General features: G+C 37.3%; 1 protein-coding gene across 2 annotated transcripts in view; it reads left to right on the top strand.

Moving 5' to 3' along the window:
- Positions 1 to 19,169, top strand: part of LOC128706587 (intermembrane lipid transfer protein VPS13C-like) — a 288,856-nt gene that overhangs the window by 259,162 nt on the left and 10,525 nt on the right. For both annotated transcript variants that reach the window (XM_070090626.1, XM_070090633.1), the window contains one exon: positions 5,217 to 5,339. In XM_070090626.1, coding sequence (XP_069946727.1) covers positions 5,217 to 5,339 — 123 coding nt within the window. The remainder of the gene's footprint in view (positions 1 to 5,216; positions 5,340 to 19,169) is intronic.

A 19,169-nucleotide genomic window follows, 5' to 3' on the forward strand; every position in this document is an offset into this window, starting at 1 on the left:
GAACACATTCGTAAAGCATTATGATGTCAATGAGATAGTCTGTTGATCAAATGAAAATGCTGGCCCACAGATGGCTCCAACTTCATCCTGTTCCCTACTTGTATGTCTCATAACAACAGAATGCTTTCAAATGAGCTGATGTAGGTAACAGCTCTTAGCTTGTCGATAAAGTTAGGAATTCTTAACTTGTATGTAGCTTATCAGTAAAGCTAGGGATCCTTAACCTTTTTCTTTCTTTCAACACACCTGCTGTATCCCACCAAGGCAGGGTGGCCCAAAAAGAAAAACGAAAGTTTCTCTTTTAAATTTAGTAATTTATATGGGAGAAGGGGTTACTAGCCCCTTGCTCCCGGCATTTTAGTCGCCTCTTACAACACGCATGGCTTACGGAGGAAGAATTCTGTTCCACTTCCCCATGGAGATAAGAGAAAATAAACAAGAACAAGAACTAGAAAGAAAATAGAAGAAAACCCAGAGGGGTGTGTATATATATGCTTGAACATGTATGTGTAGTGTGACCTAAGTGCAAGTAGAAATAGCAAGACATACCTGAAATCTTGCATGTTTATGAGACAGACAAAAGACACCAGCAATCCTACCATCATGAAAAACAATTACAGGCTTTCATTTTATACTCACTTGCCATATTGCTCCCCTATCCACTCTCTCATATGCCTTTTCTAAATCCATAAATGCAATGAAAACTCCCCTACCTTTATCTGAATACTGTTTACATATATGCTTCAATGTAAACACTTGATCTACACATCCCTATCCACTCTAAAGCCTCCTTGCTCATCCACGATCATACTCTGTCTTACCCCTAATTCTTTCAATAATAACCCTACCGTACACTTTTCTTGGTATACTCAGTAAACTTATTCCCCTATAATTTTTACAGTCTCTTTTGTCCCCCTTCCCTTTATATAAAGGAACTATACATGCTCTCTGCCAATCCCTAGGTACCTTCTCCTCTTTCATACATTTATTAAAAAAAAAAAATACCAACCACTCCAAATGAAAAAAAAAAAAACTTTCATCATTCAACACTCTGGCCATCACTCATACTTAATCACTGTCTTTGCAGAGGTGCCCAGATACAACAGTTCAGATGTCCCTCCAAATTGCCAATATCCCAAACCCCTCCTTTAACGTGCAGGCATTGTACTTCCCTTTTCCAGGACTCAAGTCTGGCTAACCGGTTTCCCTGAATACCTTCACAAAATATTACCCTGCTCACATCCAACAGTTTGTCAGGTCCCAAAAACCATTAATCTCCATTCACTCCTATCTAACACTCTTACAAATGCCTGCTGTATGTTCAGGCCCCATGCACACAAAACCTCTTTAACCCCCTCCTCTATCCTTTCCTAGGATGACCCTTGTACCTCCTCCCCTCTACTACAGATTTATGCAAAAAATCACAATACCGTGACTGGAACAATGCACAAATAACCTGCACTTTGTGAATGGTCCAAGTCGGACCGAAACATCATTGTAAGCTCCTCTCTTCTTTGTGTGGGTTAGTGTACAGATTTATACACCCTCTAAGTCATCCTAATTTGCTCCATCCTCTCTAAATGACCAAACCACCTCAACAACTCTTCAACCCTCTGAATAATACTTTTAGTAATTCCACACCTCCTAATTTCTACACTACGAATTCTTTGCCCAATGTTTTCACCACACACTGCCCTTAGACACAACATCTTCACTGCCTCCAGCCTCTTTCTTGCTGTAGCATTTACAACCTATGCTTCACACCCATATAAGAGTGTTGGTACCACTATACTCTCACACATTCCCTTCTTTGCCTCCATGGATTATGTTTTTTGTCTCCACCGATACCTCACTACCATTTTAATATTCATTTCAATGCACCAATAACTTTTTTCCTTCATCAATTCTATGGTTAACCTTGTCCTTTATACACCCACCTAACCTTGTCAAATCCTGTGAAAAAAAAAAAAAAAAAAAAAAAAAAAAAGCTGGGAATAATTATGTCAGCTGACCTTTCTTTTTTAAAGACCATAAGACAAAGATCACAACAGTCAGGAAGATATCGGGGTGGGTATTGAGAACTTTCATAACAAGGGAAATAATGCCGATGGTGTCACACATCAAATCACTAGTGCTCTCTCACTTAGAATATTGCTCAGTGCTGACAGCCCCATTCAAAGCAGGAGAAATATCAGAGCTGGAACAAATGCAAAATCGTTTACCACATGAACTATGTATTATTGCATTACTAATCTTAAGTTAATCTCTATGTTTGCCTGAAATGCTCTGCATACAAAGTGGCTTTTGGCACGTACACCCAACTATTACATTCCTCTGTACAACTGTGTAATTTGTCAAAATAAACATCTTTGTCTTTAATATATACCTGGAAAGTACTCGAGGGCCTGATCCCAAATCTGCACGCTGCCATAACATATTGGAGTAAGAGATAGAAGAGGAAGTGTAAAATAAACCCATTGAGGAGCAGGGGTGCAGTGAGGACAATAAGGGAACACTATCAACCTCTGAGGTCCCAGACTATTCAACATCTTACCAGAAGATATCAGAAATACTGCTGGAACAAGTGTAGAAGCCTTCAAGAGGAAACTGGACGAGTATCTTCACCAGGTGCCAGATCAACCAGGCCATGATGGATATGTAGGGCAGTGGCTCTCCAACAGCAACAGCCTGGTTGACCAGGCAAGCACCAGACAAGCCTGGCCCATGGCTGGGCTCAAAGAGTAGAGAAACTCTCAAAATTCTTCAAAGGTATTTAAAGGTAAGTATTTTAGAGAGGTTATATATTAACGAACTTAAACCTGGACTTTAAAATAATGATTCTGAAATAGCTTTTTACTCTGAAATAATTGTAGTTTACCCTCTTTTGATGAGTTCAGTTTTCTGTTTATATTTAGTGTTGTGCTTTGTCTTGGAGAGTGACTGCCTGATTCAGGCAAGACATAACATCAACTTACCGGTTTGTTTACCTTTATTTTCTTCTCTCTCATGTTTGGCTAATGTGTTATTATATTTTCTATTACATAAAAGTCTTGCACAATATTATGTCATGTTCCAGAATATGATTCCTGAAGCACTGAATTTTTAAAATAAATATTCTGTGAAGGTATTCTTAGTCTTTCCCACCAGTCAAGTGATGTATTCTTATACTGGAATTTTCAACCAGAATTTTTTTTACATATCTGATGCTCATTTCTTCTTATGTATGTTTGCAGTGCATCACTGAAGAACCCTCATGGGTTGACTACTTTTTGTGAATATAATACAGTATTAATATTAGTACAGTGGAACCTTGACTTATGAGCTTAATCCGTTCTGTAACCTAGCTCGTAACTCAATTTGCTTGTACATCAAATCACTTTTCTTCATTTAAATTAATTGAAATGCCATTAATCCGACCCAGCGGCAGGACAAAATATTTCAATATAATGTTGATATCAGCTCTATGGCTTATCTATCACAGTTCATATAATATCACATAATAAACAACATAAAAAACAGAGAAACGTGATATATACTCTAGAATGAATAAAATAGGCCATAATATGACATGTGATGATGGCAGCAGAAGCAGCATCAGCATCCGTGTTTCATCCTTTTTCTATCACTTAATCACTTTACAAACTTGCTACACTTCATCACTGAACTTAATTGATATAATTTTTGTTTAACCCTTAAACTGTCCAAATGTAGATTTACGTTTACGTGCGTAGAGCTCCGAACGTAGATGTACGTTTTTTACATGCTTTCAAATGTAAAAAAATAAGGTCGGAGCGCTACACATGTAAATGTAAATCTACGTTTGGACAGTTTAAGGGTTAATCACTGAACTTAACTGATGCAATTTGTTTTGCTTGATTGCTGAACTTAACTGAAAACATTTTCTTCAGTTCCATGGAAATCATCCTCATTTTCTTCTCAGCACTGTCATTTGCACTTACTTTCATAGGACCCATGGTTAGAGAAAAAAAAATTTGGCCAAATGACTAAAAAAAATGCAAACATGCACAAGAGAACTGCTCCCATGGCAGTGTAAACATGTGGACTCCTTACCGGATGTTTTGCCATTGGCTGCGCCATCTAGTGGCAGCATTCTGAATTTCTATTACGTATTATGTATATGTATTATTATTATTACTGTTAATATTACTACATACAGTTGTACCCCGAGTTTCGGCCATAATTCGTTCCAGAAGGCTGTTCGAGTGCTGTTACCGAATGAATTTGTTCCCATAAGGAATACATAATGTAAATTAGATTAGTCCCTTTCAGACCCCCGAAAATACACTTACAAAAGCACTTATAATAATACACTTAAATAATTGTTCAAGTTGGGAGCTGTACGAAACTCAGGGTATAATTATTATTAATTTAGGGAAGTGAAGTGCACTCATTATTATTATTAATTATTACTATTATTATATTATAATAATAAATTCTTCTTCTTCTTCTTCTTCTTCTTCTTCTTCTTCCTTCTTCTTTTTCCTTCTTCCTTCTTTTTCCTTCTTCTTTCTTTCTTCCTTCTTCTTTCTTCTTTCTTCCTTCTTTCTTTTTTTTTCTTTTTTCTTTTTTCTTTCTTTTTCTTCTTTCTTTTTCTTCTTTCTTTTTCTTCTTTCTTTTTCTTTTCTTTTTTTCTTTCTTTTTTTCTTTCTTTTTTTCTTTTTTTTCTTTTTTTCTTTCTCTTTTTCTTTCTTTTTTTCTTTTTTTTCTTTTTTTCTTCTCTTTTTTTCTTCTCTTTTTTTCTTCTCTTTTTTTCTTCTCTTTTTTTTCTTCTCTTTTTTTTCTAATTTTTTTTTTTTTTTTTAGCCATTTGGCCAATTTTTTTTTCTAAGCATGATTCCTAAGAAAGTAAGTGTAAAGGACACTGCTGAGAAGAAAAGTAGATGATTTCCAGGAAATTAAAGCATGAAATCATAGATAAACAAGCGAGGTGTGCAGGTTTTGCGTTGAGGGGGGGAGCTGGCTCGTAACTTGGATGTTGGTTCATAACTCGGAGCAAAAAATCGACTGATTGATGGCTCGTATCTCAAAAATCTCGTATATTAGGACACTCACAAGTCAAGGTTCCACTGTATTTGATTAGCAACCCAGTAATGTGGTATAATCCCAGTACTGTAACATGCTGTATTCATTGCCATACTTTTTTGTGCTTGGAATATGAACCTGTGAGGACTTTAATGTTCTAATTTTTTTGAAAGAATGACTCCAGTGTTGATGAACGTCCAAGCAACATAATGACTGTACGTGTGAAGGTTGAGCAGCCAGACATTGCACTTGTAGAGGATGTGTCATCCCTTGACACTTCTTGCATCATCCTTCATGTGAGTTCTGCTTATATAATCTACTATACCATATATTTAGATTTTTCTCAACATTGAACTGATGGTGTTTCTTTACCCCTCCCCCCCTTTTTTTTTAGTTAAAGTGACCCCTAAAAAGGAAAATCTATTCATCATGCATTAACCCTTACAGGTTCCAGATCCCCAATCTGAAACTTGTCCACAGGGTCCAAGAATTTCCAAAAAAAAATTTTATGTTGCTTATGAAATGGTAGAGAATCTTTTTCTGAAGGTAATAATAAATGGAAAATTGACAAAATTATGCTCTCGTGAATTTTGCTGTCAGCGATATTTACACATTGGTGATTTTGCCCACTTTGACTCCCATTTTAGGTCGATTACATTATTCCAGTTAACCAAATTCTTATCTATTTCACTAGCATTACTTCTGTTTTATCGATTGAGTACACAAAATTGCCCAATCAGCTATTTGAACTATTCTATAAAGTGTTTGGAAATTGGTAATTTGGCCAATTTCACACAGTTCAAAATATTTCAATTTCAAAATAGGGTCCAGAATAAACAATGCAGGCATTCTTGGCACTAAAATAACATTTCCTCTGTTTATTAGTTACATTTTCAGGCTTTACAGATGAATTCCATTTTGATTTTTTATTCACGTAAAGAATTTTTATTCACGCCAAAAAATAGAAGATTTATTGTTGCACAGTATTGTAATAATTGTATAAATAATATCGGCACATTCGTGAGCACACATTAGACACACCAGCTGATGTGTTGGATGTGTGATGTTATTTGTTTACTCTTGAACATCGGCAAATATTAAACATTTCCGCTATTTTGAGCTCAGTTTCAAGCCATATTCAGTACTAAAACCAGTCAAAATCATCTCAAAATCATCCCAAGAAACTGTGAATACATCTGTAAAAAACATTCGAAAATACACTGTAAAGTTGCTGTTTTAATCCAAAAACACTGTCACAGGTTTTTTTTTCTCATTATGCACTGCATGCTGCAGGATTTGTTTTATATGGTGCACACGTAACACACTGCTACATTATCTCATATCTAGGACCAGATTTACCAGTCACAGCTTATGTGAGTGAACTACACTCATGTCATAGTACTATAGCTTGGACCCTGACTTCAGAGCCATAGAACTATAGGACAGACCCTCAAAGGGTTAAGTAGCTGTCTTGCCAGAAGTGTGCAGATATCACAATTTAAATAACCTTCCAAACTGCAATATCTTCACCTCTCCTTCAAAGTGCAGGCACTGTACTTCCCATCTACAGGAAGTCATACTAATCAGTTTTCCTTTGCATATGTTATCTTGCTTACATTCAAAGAGCATGTCAAACCATAAAACCCACTTGTCTCTACTCAATCCAGTCTAACACTCACACAAGCTTGCTGAATACTCTAGTTCCTAGCATTCAAAAGCCCCTTTACCTCTTCCCTCCATCCCTTTTTACAGTGACAGCTACTCCTCCATCCATCCATTCTAGATTCATACAACCACTTGGTCATATTATTTTGCCTCATATTTTCTAAATACAGTGGACCCTCGCCTAACGATATTAATCCGTTCCTGAGAGCTCATTGTTAGCCGAAATTATCGTTAACCGACTTAATTTTCCCCATAAGAAATAATGGAAATCCAATTAATCTGTTCCAGACAGCCAAAAGTGTTAATTTTTTTTTTTTTTATGAAATAATTTCCCTACAAAGAAAACAATAAGACATGCACAATAACTACATAAATAAATGTTAAAATGACACTTACCTTTATTGAAGAGTACTGATGAGTGATGAGACACTGTTTTTCTTGAACACTGGGATTTTCAGAGTGATACACCAGTAAAGACTTCACTTTGCAATCCCTACTAGCATTACAACAAAACATGAGAGTTAGCCTGTCTTTCATAGGCTTGTGTCCTGGGAGTGCCTTTTCCTCCTGAGTAATGTAGGTCCTGTTTGACATTTTCTTCCAGAACAGGCCTGTTTTGTCGCAATTGAACACTTGTTGGGGGATGAATTTTTCACCTTCGCCATGCCTTATCACACTGTGTATGCCACTACAATTCTTAAATCTCTCAAACCAACCTATGCTGGCCTTAAATTCACCAATATGAGCACTAGTTCCAGGCATTTTTTCCTGTTCACCTGGGTGTTAGTTGACTGTTGTGGGTCTCCTGGCAGACAAGATTAAGGACCCCAATGGAAATAAGTTACAGTCCTCGATGATGCACTAACTTTCTTGGGTTATCCTGGGTATCTAACCCTCTTGGGTTAATCGTTTCTCGGTAATTGTTTCACGTTAAGCCACACCAACAACACTCTCTCCACATCTTTGAGTAGTACAGCTGATGGTGGTGCAGCAACAGCTGACTGTGGTGCAGCAGCAGCTGACTGATCCAGCAACAGCTGACTGGTCCAGCAACAGCTGACTGTGGTGCAGCAACAGCTGACCGTGGTGCAGCAACAGCTGACTGATCCAACAACAGCTGACTGGTCCAGCAACAGCTGATGGTGGTGCAGCAACAGCTGATGGTGGTGCAGCAACAGCTGATTGTGGTGCAGCAGCAGCTGACCATGGTGCAGCAACAGCTGATGGTGGTGCAGCAGATTGGTGCAACAACAGCACACCGTGGTGCAGCAACACCTGACTGCGGTATGATAGTATTTCTCACCCTTTTTACCACAGGGCTGGCACTAGAAGCTTTCTTTGGGCTCATGGTGGCTTATTTAGCAGTTACAAGGACAATAAACAGTGGAATAATACAAAATGTATCAAATGTATGCATGCAACCCTCCACCCTGGCTTGTAAACAATGATGGCAAGGCAGCTGAGGCACTCAGGCTGGATGGACAGGTTTGGGAGGAATCACGTTAGGCGAGTTTTTTATTGTTAAGTGGGCCAAAATTTTTACACTCAAATGCTTCGTTAGGCGGATTTAACGTTATGCGATGCGTTCATTAGGCGAGGGTCCACTGTATCTGAATCACCTCAATAATCTCTCCTCAGCCCACTTGACTATATATTTGGTAACCTCTGACTTCTCTGTCTAACATTTACACCACACATTACTCTTAACCCTTTCAGGGTCCAAGGCCCAAATCTGGAGTCACGCACCAGTGTCCAAGAATTTTCAAAAAAAAAATTTGTTATTTTTTCTTATGAAATCGTAGAGAATCTTTTTGTGAAGGTAATAAAACAAAAAGTACGAAATTTGGTGGAAAATTGACGAAATTATGCTCTCGCAAATTTTGATGTGTCAGCGATATTTACGAATCGGCGATTTTGCCGACTTTGACTCCCATTTTAGGCCAATTACATTATTCCAATCAACCAAATTCTTAGCTATTTCACTAGTATTACTTCTATTCTATCGATTGAGCACAAGAAATCGCCAAGTCAACTGTTTCAACTACAAAATAAAGTGATCGGAAATTGTTAATTTGGCCAATTTAACACAAAGTTCAAAATATTCCAATTTCAAAATAGGGTCCAGAATGAACAATGTAGGCATTCCTGGCACTAAACTAACATTTCCTCTGTTCATTAGTTATGTTTTGAGGCTTTACAAATAAATTCCATTTTAATTTTTTATTCACATAATGAATTTTTATTCACACCAAAAAATAGAAGATTTACTGTTATGCAATACTGTAATAATTGTATATATATCATCACCATATTTGTGAATGTATATTAGACCCACCAGCTGACATGTATTAGACGTGTGAGGTCGTTTGTTTACTCTTGAATATCGGCAAAAATTTAACATTTCTGCTACTTTGAGCTCAGTTTCAAGCCATTTCCAGTGCTAAAACCAATCAAAATCATCTCTATTTCTGTAATATGTCTTCCATTCTATCAAATGAGACCAAGAAATCGCAAATACAACTATAAAAAACATACGAAAAAACACTGCAAAGTTGCTGTTTTAATCGAAAAATCATGATTTAATTTTTTTTCTCTCATTATACACAGTGTGCTGCAGGATCTGTTTTATGTGGTGCACACATACCACATAGATGTATTCTCTCATATCTAGGCCCAAATGTACCACTCACAGTTTATCAGAGTGAGCTGAGCTCATGGCGTAGATCTACGGTTTGGACCCTGAACATAAAGCCGTAGATCTACGGGACGGACCCTGAAAGGGTTAAACATAACATCTCTACTGACTTTAGTCACTTTTTCACTACAGCATTTAACCCTTTCAGGGTCCGTCCCGTAGATCTACGGCTTTACGTTCAGGGTCCAAACCGTAGATCTACGCCATGAGCTCAGCTCACTCTGATAAACTGTGAGTGGTACATTTGGGCCTAGATATGAGAGAATACATCTATGTGGTATGTGTGCACCACATAAAACAGATCCTGCAGCACACTGTGTATAATGAGAGAAAAAAAATGAAATCATGGTTTTTCAATTAAAACAGCAACTTTGCAGTGTTTTTTCGTATGTTTTTTATAGATGTATTTGCGATTTCTTGGTCTCATTTGATAGAATGGAAGACATATTACAGAAATAGAGATGATTTTGATTGGTTTTAGCATTGGAAATGGCTTGAAACTGAGCTCAAAGTAGCGGAAATGTTAAATTTTTGCCGATATTCAAGAGTAAACAAACGACCTCACACGTCTAATATACGTCAGCTGGTGGGTCTAATATACATTCACAAATATGGTGATGATATTTATACAATTATTACAGTATTGCATAACAGTAAATCTTCTATTTTTTGGTGTGAATAAAAATTCATTATGTGAATAAAAAATCAAAATGGAATTTATTTGTAAAGCCTCAAAACATAACTAATGAACAGAGGAAATGTTAGTTTAGTGCCAGGAATGCCTACATTGTTCATTCTGGACCCTATTTTGAAATTGGAATATTTTGAACTTTGTGTTAAATTGGCCAAATTAACAATTTCCGATCACTTTATTTTGTAGTTGAGACAGTTGACTTGGCGATTTCTTGTGCTCAATCGATAGAATAGAAGTAATACTAGTGAAATAGCTAAGAATTTGGTTGATTGGAATAATGTAATTGGCCTATAATGGGAGTCAAAGTCGGCAAAATCGCCGATTCGTAAATATCGCTGACACATCAAAATTCGCGAGAGCATAATTTCGTAAATTTTCCACCAAATTTCGTACTTTTTGTTTTATTACCTTCACAAAAAGATTCTCTACGATTTCATAAGAAAAAATAACAAATTTTTTTTTTTGAAAATTCTTGGACACTGGTTTGTGACTCCAGATTTGGGCCTTGGACCCTGAAAGGGTTAATTAATCCTTTCAGGGTCCGTGCTGCAGTTATATGGCTTTGAGACCAGTGTCAGTGCCGTAGTTCTATGCAGTGACCTCAGCTCAGTCAGATAATCTGAGAGTAGTAAATTTGGGCCTAGATATAAGTGCAATGGGTCTGTGGAAGTGTGCCCCATATAAAAAAAAAATGTGCAGCATGCAGTGCATAATGTGGAAAAAATCTGCAATTATGTTTTTGGTTTAAAACAGTGACTGTAGTATATTTTTGTATGGCTTTTATGGATGTATTTATGGTTTCTTGGTCTCATTTAATAGAATGAAAGATATATTACAGAAATAGAGATGATTTTGATTGGTTTTAGGACTGAAAATAGCTTGAAATTGAACTCAATTTAGCGGAAATGTTCAGTTTTTGCCGATGCTCAAGAGTAAACAAACCACGTCATGCATCCAATATATGTTAAATTGGCGCGTCTAATATGGGTTCGTGAATGCGCTGGTATTATTTATACAATTATTACAATATTGCATAAGAGTAAATCTTATTTTTTTGGTGTGAATAAAAGTTTGTGAATAAAAAATCAAAATGGAATTCATGTGTAATGGCTGAAGATGTAACTGATGAACAGAGGAAATGTTATTTTAGTGCTAGGAATGCCTGCATTGTTTATTATGGACCCTATTTGTAACTGGAATGTTTTGAAAGTTGTGTGAAATTGGACAAATTTCCACTTTCTGATCACTTTATTGGGGAGGTTAACTCTTTGACTGTCGCAACCCCCAATCCTGAGGTGTCTCCTGGTGTCGCAAAATTTAAAAAAAAAAAAAAATAATTTTTTCTTATGAAATGATAGAGAATCTTTTCCCGATTGTAATGACACCAAAAAAACGAAATTTCATGGAAAACTGACAGAATTATGCTCTCGCGAAGTTTGCGACCTCAGCGCTGTTTACAAATCGGCGATTTCGCCCACTTTGAGCCCTATTTTCGGCTAATTCCATTGTTCCAGTCGCCCAAACTCATAGTTATTTCTTTAGAACTCCATTTTTCTATCGATTCAGTACAAGAAACTGCCCATTTACCGATTTCAACTACCTAATAATGTGGTCAGAAATTTGCAATTTGGCCAATTTCACGAAAACTAAAAAATATGACAATTTCAAAATAAGGTCAAGAATGAACAATGCAGACATTCCTGGCTCTAAAATAACATTTTCTTTGTTCATCAGTCATGTCTCCAGGCCCCTCTGATATTACTCTTGCTTTCTATTTTGAATTTTTATTCAAACAAAAAATAGAAGACTTACTATTATGCAGACTACTGCAATACTGTAATTGTATAAATAACATCAACCCATTCATGACTGCATATTAGAATGGCTAGTTGGACATTTATTAGACAGTGGCATCATTTGTTTACTTTTGAACATTGGCAAAAATCAAACATTTCCCCTACTTTGATCTCCATTTCTAGGTTCTTTTTATAGTAAAATCAATCAAAATCACCTCTATTTCTATAATATGTTTTTCATTCTATCAAATGAGACCAAGAAAACGAGAAGACAACCATAAATACTACACGAAAATAGACCACAAAGTCGGCATTTTAATTAAAAAAAATGGTCGGAGTTTTTTTTTTCTCATTATGCACTGCATGCTCCAGGATTTTTTTTATATGGTGCACACTGACCACACAGACCCATTCTCTCACATGTGGGCCTACCAGCTTTCTCCTGCTTGATTTGAAGCCGCTAGAATTTATGAGTATATATACATCAAACACGGTACCTCATAAGACGTATATATACGGCCGCGACAGTCAAAGGGTTAAATAGTTGATTGGTTGGTTTCTTGTTCTCAGTCGATAAAAAGGAAGGCATACTAGTGAAATAGCTAGGAACTCAGTTAACTGGAACAATGCACAGTGGAATCCCGGATTTCGTCTGTAATCTGTTCCAGAAGGTTGACCTTAATCTGAAAAGGCCGAAAACTGAAGTAATATATCCCATAAGAATTAATGTTAATACAATTAATCACATGTAGTAGGTTGGTAGGCAGCAACCACCCAGGGAGGTACTACCGTCCTGCCAAGTGAGTGTTAAAAGAAAGCCTGTAATTGTTTTACATGATGGTAGGATTGCTGGTGTCTTTTGCCTGTCTCATAAATATTCAAGATTACAGGTATGTACCGTCTTGCTACTTCTACTTACACTTAGGTCACACTAAACATACATGTACACATTTATTTATACACACTCATCTGAGTTTTCTTTGATTTTATCTTAGTTCTTGTTCTTATTACTTATTCTTTTAAATCCATGGGGAAGTGGAATAAGAATCTTTCCTCTGTAAGCCATATGTGTTGTAAAAGTCAACTAAAACGCCGGGAGCAATGGGCTAGTAACCCCTTTTCCTGTTAATTACTAAAAAGAATAAGAAAATTGTCAAAGTGGGAAGTCTGAATGTGCGTGGGTGTTGTGTGAATGAAAAGAAAGAGATTGTGGATGTTATGAATGAGAAGAAACTGGATGTCCTGGCCTTAAGTGAAACAAAGGTGAAGGGGGTGGGTGAGTTTCAGTGGAGAGGAATAAATGGGATTAGGTCAGGGGTTTCAAATAGAGTTAGAGCTAAAGAAGGGGTAGCAATAATGTTGAAGGATAAGCTATGGCAGGAAATGATGGACTATAAATGTATCAATTCAAGGATGTGGAGTAAAATAAAGGTTGGATGTGAGAAGTGGGTTATAGTAAGCGTATATGCACCTGGGGAAGAGAGGAGTATAGAGGAGAGAGAGAGATTTTGGGAAATGTTGAGTGAATGCGTGGGGAGTTTTGAACCAAGTGTGAGAGTACTTGTGGTTTGGGATTTTAATGCTAAAGTGGGTAAAAATGTTGTGGAGGGAGTAGTAGGTAAATTTGGGGTGCCAGGGGTAAATGAAAATGGGGAGCCTTTTAATTGAGCTATGTGTACAAAGTGGTTTGGTAATAAGTAATACATATTTTATGAAAAAGAGGATAAATAAATATATAAAGTATGATACAGCACATAATGAAAGTAGTTTGCTAGATTATGTATTGGTGGATAAAAGGTTCATGGGTAGGCTTCAGGATGTACATGTTTATATAGGGGCAACTGATATATCGGATCATTATCTTGTTGTAGCTACAGTTAGAGTAAGAGGTAGATGGGAAAAGAGGAAAATGGCAACAACAAGTAAGAGAGAGGTGAAATTGTATAAACTAAGGGAAGAGGAAGTTCAGGTGAAATATAAGCAATTATTGGCAGAAAGGTGGGCTAGTGCAAAGATGAGTAGTGGGGGGGCTGAAGAGGGTTGGAATAGTTTTAAAAATGCAGTATTAGAATGTGGGGCAGAAGTTTGTGGTTATAGGAGGGTGGGTGCAGGAGGAAACAGGAGTGATTGGTGGAATGATGAAGTAAAAAGTGTGATAAAAGAGATAAAGGTAGTTTATGAGAGGTATTTACAAAGCAGAAGTGTTATAAGAAGAATAGAGTATATGGAGAGTAAAAGAAAGGTGAAGAGAGTGGTGAGAGTGCAAAAGGAGAGCAGATGATAGTGGGAGAGGCACTGTCAAGAAATTTTAATGAAAATAAGAAAAAATTTTGGAGTGAGTTAAACAAGTTAAGAAAGCCTAGGGAACGAATGGATTTGTTAGTTAAAAACAGAGTAGGGGAGTTAGTAGATGGGGAGACGGAGGTATTCTTTAGATGGCGAGAATATTTTGAGGAACTTTTAAATGTCAACGAAGAAAGGGAGGTGGTAATTATATGCACTGGCCAGGGAGGTAAATCATCCTTTACGAGTGAAGAAGAGCAGGATGTGAGTGTGGGAGAGGTGCATGAGGCATTACGTAGAATGACAAGGTAAAGCAGCTGGAACTGACGGGATCATGACAGAAATGTTAAAAGCAGGTGGGGACATAGTGTTGGAGTGGTTGGTATTTTTGTTTAATAAATGTATGAAAGAGGGGAAGGTACCTAGGGATTGGCAGAGAGCGTGTATAGTCCTTTTATTTATTTATTTATTTATTTATTTATTTATTTATTTATTTATTTATTAACAATTTGAGCACACATACAGAGGTACAAAAAAATACAGATAAGAGCAGCATGCCAAAGCCACTTATACTATGCATAGCATTACGGGCTGGCTTAAAATTAACTTAAGATTAACTAAGCAATGATGAAATCAGTGATAAAACATTAATGTAAACAGATTACTATAAAGCACAAGTGAGTATTACAAAGACAGGTCATATGGTTGCATGCATTGTTGTACATTCAGTCGTATGGAGTATTCTGTTAGGTAGTGTATTTAAAAAATAATAAAGTTAGATTGGGTTTTAGGTTTAACATTTGTGATATAATTGTGAGAAGCATTTAAGATATACAATTTATAAGGTTCAGTTATTCAGTATTTATTTGGTTTTGGGTGAGTAAGTGATCTTTGAGAAGAGACTTGAATTTATAAACAGGTAGTGTTTCTTTTATATTTACAGGTAATGAATTCCAGATCTTAGGGCCTTTTATGTGCATTGAGTTTTTGCATAGTGTGAGATGGACACGAGGAACATCAAAGAGTGATCTGTGCCTTGTGTTATGGTCATGTGTTCTGTTGAGGTTGGCAAGGAGATGTTTGAGGGGAGGGTTAATATCAGAGTTAAGTGTTCTATGTATGTAATAGGGGCAGTAATAAGTATGGATGTTTTGTATGGTGAGTAGGTTTAGTGTATTGAATATTAGTGGAGTGTGCTGCCTGTAGTGAGAATTTGTTATCATTCTAACTGCAGCCTTTTGTTGGGTAATTAGTGGTCTGAGATGGTTAATTGTTGTTGAGCCCCATGCACAAATTCCATAGGTGAGATAGGGGTAAATAAGAGAGTGATATAGGGCCAAGAGGGCTGACTGTGGAGCATAGTACCGAATCTTCGATAGTATGCCTACGGTCTTGGAAATTTTCTTAGAAATTTGTTGTATATGTGTATGAAATTTGAGTCTATTATCAAGGTGGATTCCTAAGAATTTTCCCTCTGTTAGCTTTGTGATAGGTGATCCGTTTATCATTATGTTAAGAGGGACATCTGTAGCTCTGTTACCAAACTGAATGAAGTAGGTTTTGTCAATGTTTAGTATAAGTTTGTTAGTCCTCATCCAGGTAGATATTTTCTGTAATTCGGTATTTACAGTATTGGCTAGCGTGACTGGGCTCGGGTGGGAGAAGACGTATGTAGTGTCATCTGCAAATAGTGTGGGTTTGAGTAATTGCGAAGCATTTGGTAGGTCATTTATGTATAGGACAAAGAGAAGAGGGCCAAGGACACTTCCCTGTGGGACACCAACTGTAATTGGTTGTGCAGAAGAGTTTGCCCCATTTGCATACACATATTGGCTTCTGTTGCTGAGGTATGACTTGAGGTAGTTGAGGGAGTGCCCTCTTATACCATAGTGTGACAATTTTACGTGGAGTAAGTCATGGTCAACTGTATCAAAAGCTTTACGTAAGTCAATGAAGATCCCCAGTGGGACTTCTTTTTTCTCTATTGCAGTGTATATATGTTCTAGCATGTGTATAATAGCATCATTAGTATTTTTATTAGTCCTGAATCCAAATTGGCAGGGGTTGAGTATGTTTTGGGAGATAAGGTAGGAGTAGATTCGTTTATGAATTAATTTTTCGAAGATTTTTGAGAGAGGGTGTAAGTTGGATATTGGCCTATAGTTATTCAACTCTGTTTGGTCTCCTCCTTTGTGGATCGGGGTGACCCTTGCTATTTTGAGTACTGTAGGGAAGGTGGAGGATTCAATGGATTTGTTAAAGAGTGTTGCAATGATTGGTGATAGCACTTGTGACACTTTTTTGTATATAAAGGGTTGTAAGGTATTTAAATCTCCTGCCTTGTTTTTTAGTGCGTTGATAATAAGGGAGACTTCGTATGGGTTAGTCGGAGCTAGGAACAGTGTGTTCGGGTAGTTGCCGGTGAGGTAGTCATTTGGTGGGGTATCTGAGCTTGGGATTTTATTGGCAAGGTTTTGTCCTATAGTGGAGAAGAAATCATTGAGTCTGTTTGCTGTTTCTGTTGGTGGGAGTTGGGGTTCATCTGATTTTGCTAATTTTATTTCACTATTTCGTGATATCTTTTTTGTTCCCAGAATTTCTGATAGGGTTTTCCAGGTCTTTTTTATATCACCTCGTAAGTTGGATAATCTGTTCTCATAATACAATTTTTTTGCCCTTCTTATCAGGCTGGTTAGGATTGACGAGTAACGTTTTGTTTGGTCTCTGGTTATGTGACCCGTTCTGTACTGTTTTTCATATTGGTGTTTTGTATTTATGGATTTGAGAATGCTGGGTGTTAGCCAGGGACTGTTCAGTCTCTTAGCTGTCATCTGTTTAGTTTTTTTTAGGGCAGTGCTTGTTATAGAGGAAGGGGGACAAAAGAGATTGTAAAAATTATAGAGGAATAAGTTTACTGAGTATACCAGGAAAAGTGTACAGTAGGGTTATTATTGAAAGAATTAGAGGTAAGACAGAATGTAGAATTGAGGATGAGCAAGGAGGTTTTAGTGTGGGTAGGGGATGTATAGATCAGGTGTTTACATTAAAGCATACATGTGAACAGTATTTAGGTAAAGGTAGGGAAGTTTTTATTGCATTTATTGATTTAGAAAAGGCATATGATAGTGGATAGAAGACCAATGTGGCAGATGTTGCAAGTATATGGAATAGGTGGTAAGTTACTAAATGCTGTAAAGAGTTTTTATGAGGATAGTGAGGCTCAGGTTAGGGTGTGTAGAAGAGAGGAAGACTACTTCCCAGTAAAAGTAGGTCTTAGGGATGTACAATGTCACCATGGTTGTTTAATATATTTATAGATGGGGTTGTAAAAGAAGTAAATGCTAGGGTGTTTGGGAGAGGGGTGGGATTAAATTATGGGGAATTAAATACAAAATGGGAAGTGACAGTTACTTTTTGCTGCTGATACTGTGCTTACCGGAGATTCTAAAGAAAAATTGCAAAGGTTAGTGGATGAATTTGGGAGTGTGTGTAAAGGTAGAAAGTTGAAAGTGAACGTAGAAAAAAGTAAGGTGATAAGGGTATCAAATGATTTAGATAAAGAAAAATTGGATATCAAATTGGGGAGGAGGAGTATGGAAGAAGTGAATGTTTTCTGATATTTGGGAGTTGACGTGTCAGCGGATGAATTTATGAAGGTTGAGGTTAATCATCCCAGGTAGTAGGTTGGTAGACAGCAACCGCCCAGGGAGGTACTACCCTCCTGCCAGGTGAGTGTAAAACGAAAGCCTGTAATTGTTTTACATGATGGTAGGATTGCTGGTGTCCTTTTTTTTTTTTTTGTCTCATGAACATGCAAGATTTCAGGTACGTCTTGCTACTTTACTTACACTTAGGTCACACTACACATACATGTACAAGCATATATATTCACACGCCCCTCAGGGTTTTCTGCTATTTTCTTTCTAGTTCTTGTTCTTGTTTATTTCCTCTTGTCTCCATGGGGAAGTGGAACAGAATTCTTCCTCTGTAAGCCATGCGTGTTGTAAGAGGCAACTATAATGCCAGGAGCAAGGGGCTAATAACCTCTTCTCCTGTATATATTACTAAATGTAAAAGGAGAAACTTTCGTTTTTCCTTTTGGGCCACCCCGCCTTGGTGGGATACGGCCAGTGTGTTGTAACAAAGAAAGAAAGATGTTAATCATAGAATTGATGAAGGAAAAAAGGTGAGTGGTGCATTGAGGTATATGTGGAGGCAAAAAATGTTATGTATGGAGGCAAAGGAGGGAATATATGAAAGTATAGCAGTACCAACACTCTTATATGGGTATGAAGCTTGGGTTGTAAATGCTGCAGCGAGGAGACGGTTGGAGGCAGTGGAGATATCTTGTCTAAAGGCAATGTGTGGTGTAAATATGCAGAAAATTCGGAGTGTGGAAATTAGGAGAAGGTGTGGAGTAATAAAAGTATTAGTCAGAGGGCTGAATAGGGTTTGTTGAGGTGGTTTGGTCATTTAGAGAGAATGGATCGAAGTAGAATGACATGGAGAGCGTATAAATCTGTAGGGGAAGGAAGGCGGGGTAGGGGTCGTCCTCGAAAAGGTTGGACGGAGGGAGTAAAGGAGGTGTTGTGGGTGAGGGATTTGGACTTACAGCAAGTGTGTTAGATAGGAGCGCATGGAGACGAATGGTATTTGGGACCTGATGAGGTGTTAGAGTGTGAGCAGGGTAATATTTAGTGAAGGGATTCAGGGAAACTGGTTATTTTATATAACAGGACTTGAGTCCTGGAAATGGGAAGTATTATGTCTGCACTCTAAAGGAGGGGTTTGGGATATTGGCAGTTTGGAGGCATATATAGTGTATTTTTATACGTATATACTTCTAAACTGTTGTATTCTGGGCACCTCTGCAAAAACAGTGATTGTGTGAGTGAGGTGAAAGTGTTGAATGATGATGAAAGTATTTTCTTTTTGGGGATTTTCATTCTTTTTGGGTCACCCTGCCTCGGTGGGAGACGTCCGACTTGTTGAG

Source organism: Cherax quadricarinatus, chromosome 3 (assembly GCF_038502225.1).
Source record: "Cherax quadricarinatus isolate ZL_2023a chromosome 3, ASM3850222v1, whole genome shotgun sequence".
NCBI classification, from domain to species: domain Eukaryota; kingdom Metazoa; phylum Arthropoda; class Malacostraca; order Decapoda; family Parastacidae; genus Cherax; species Cherax quadricarinatus.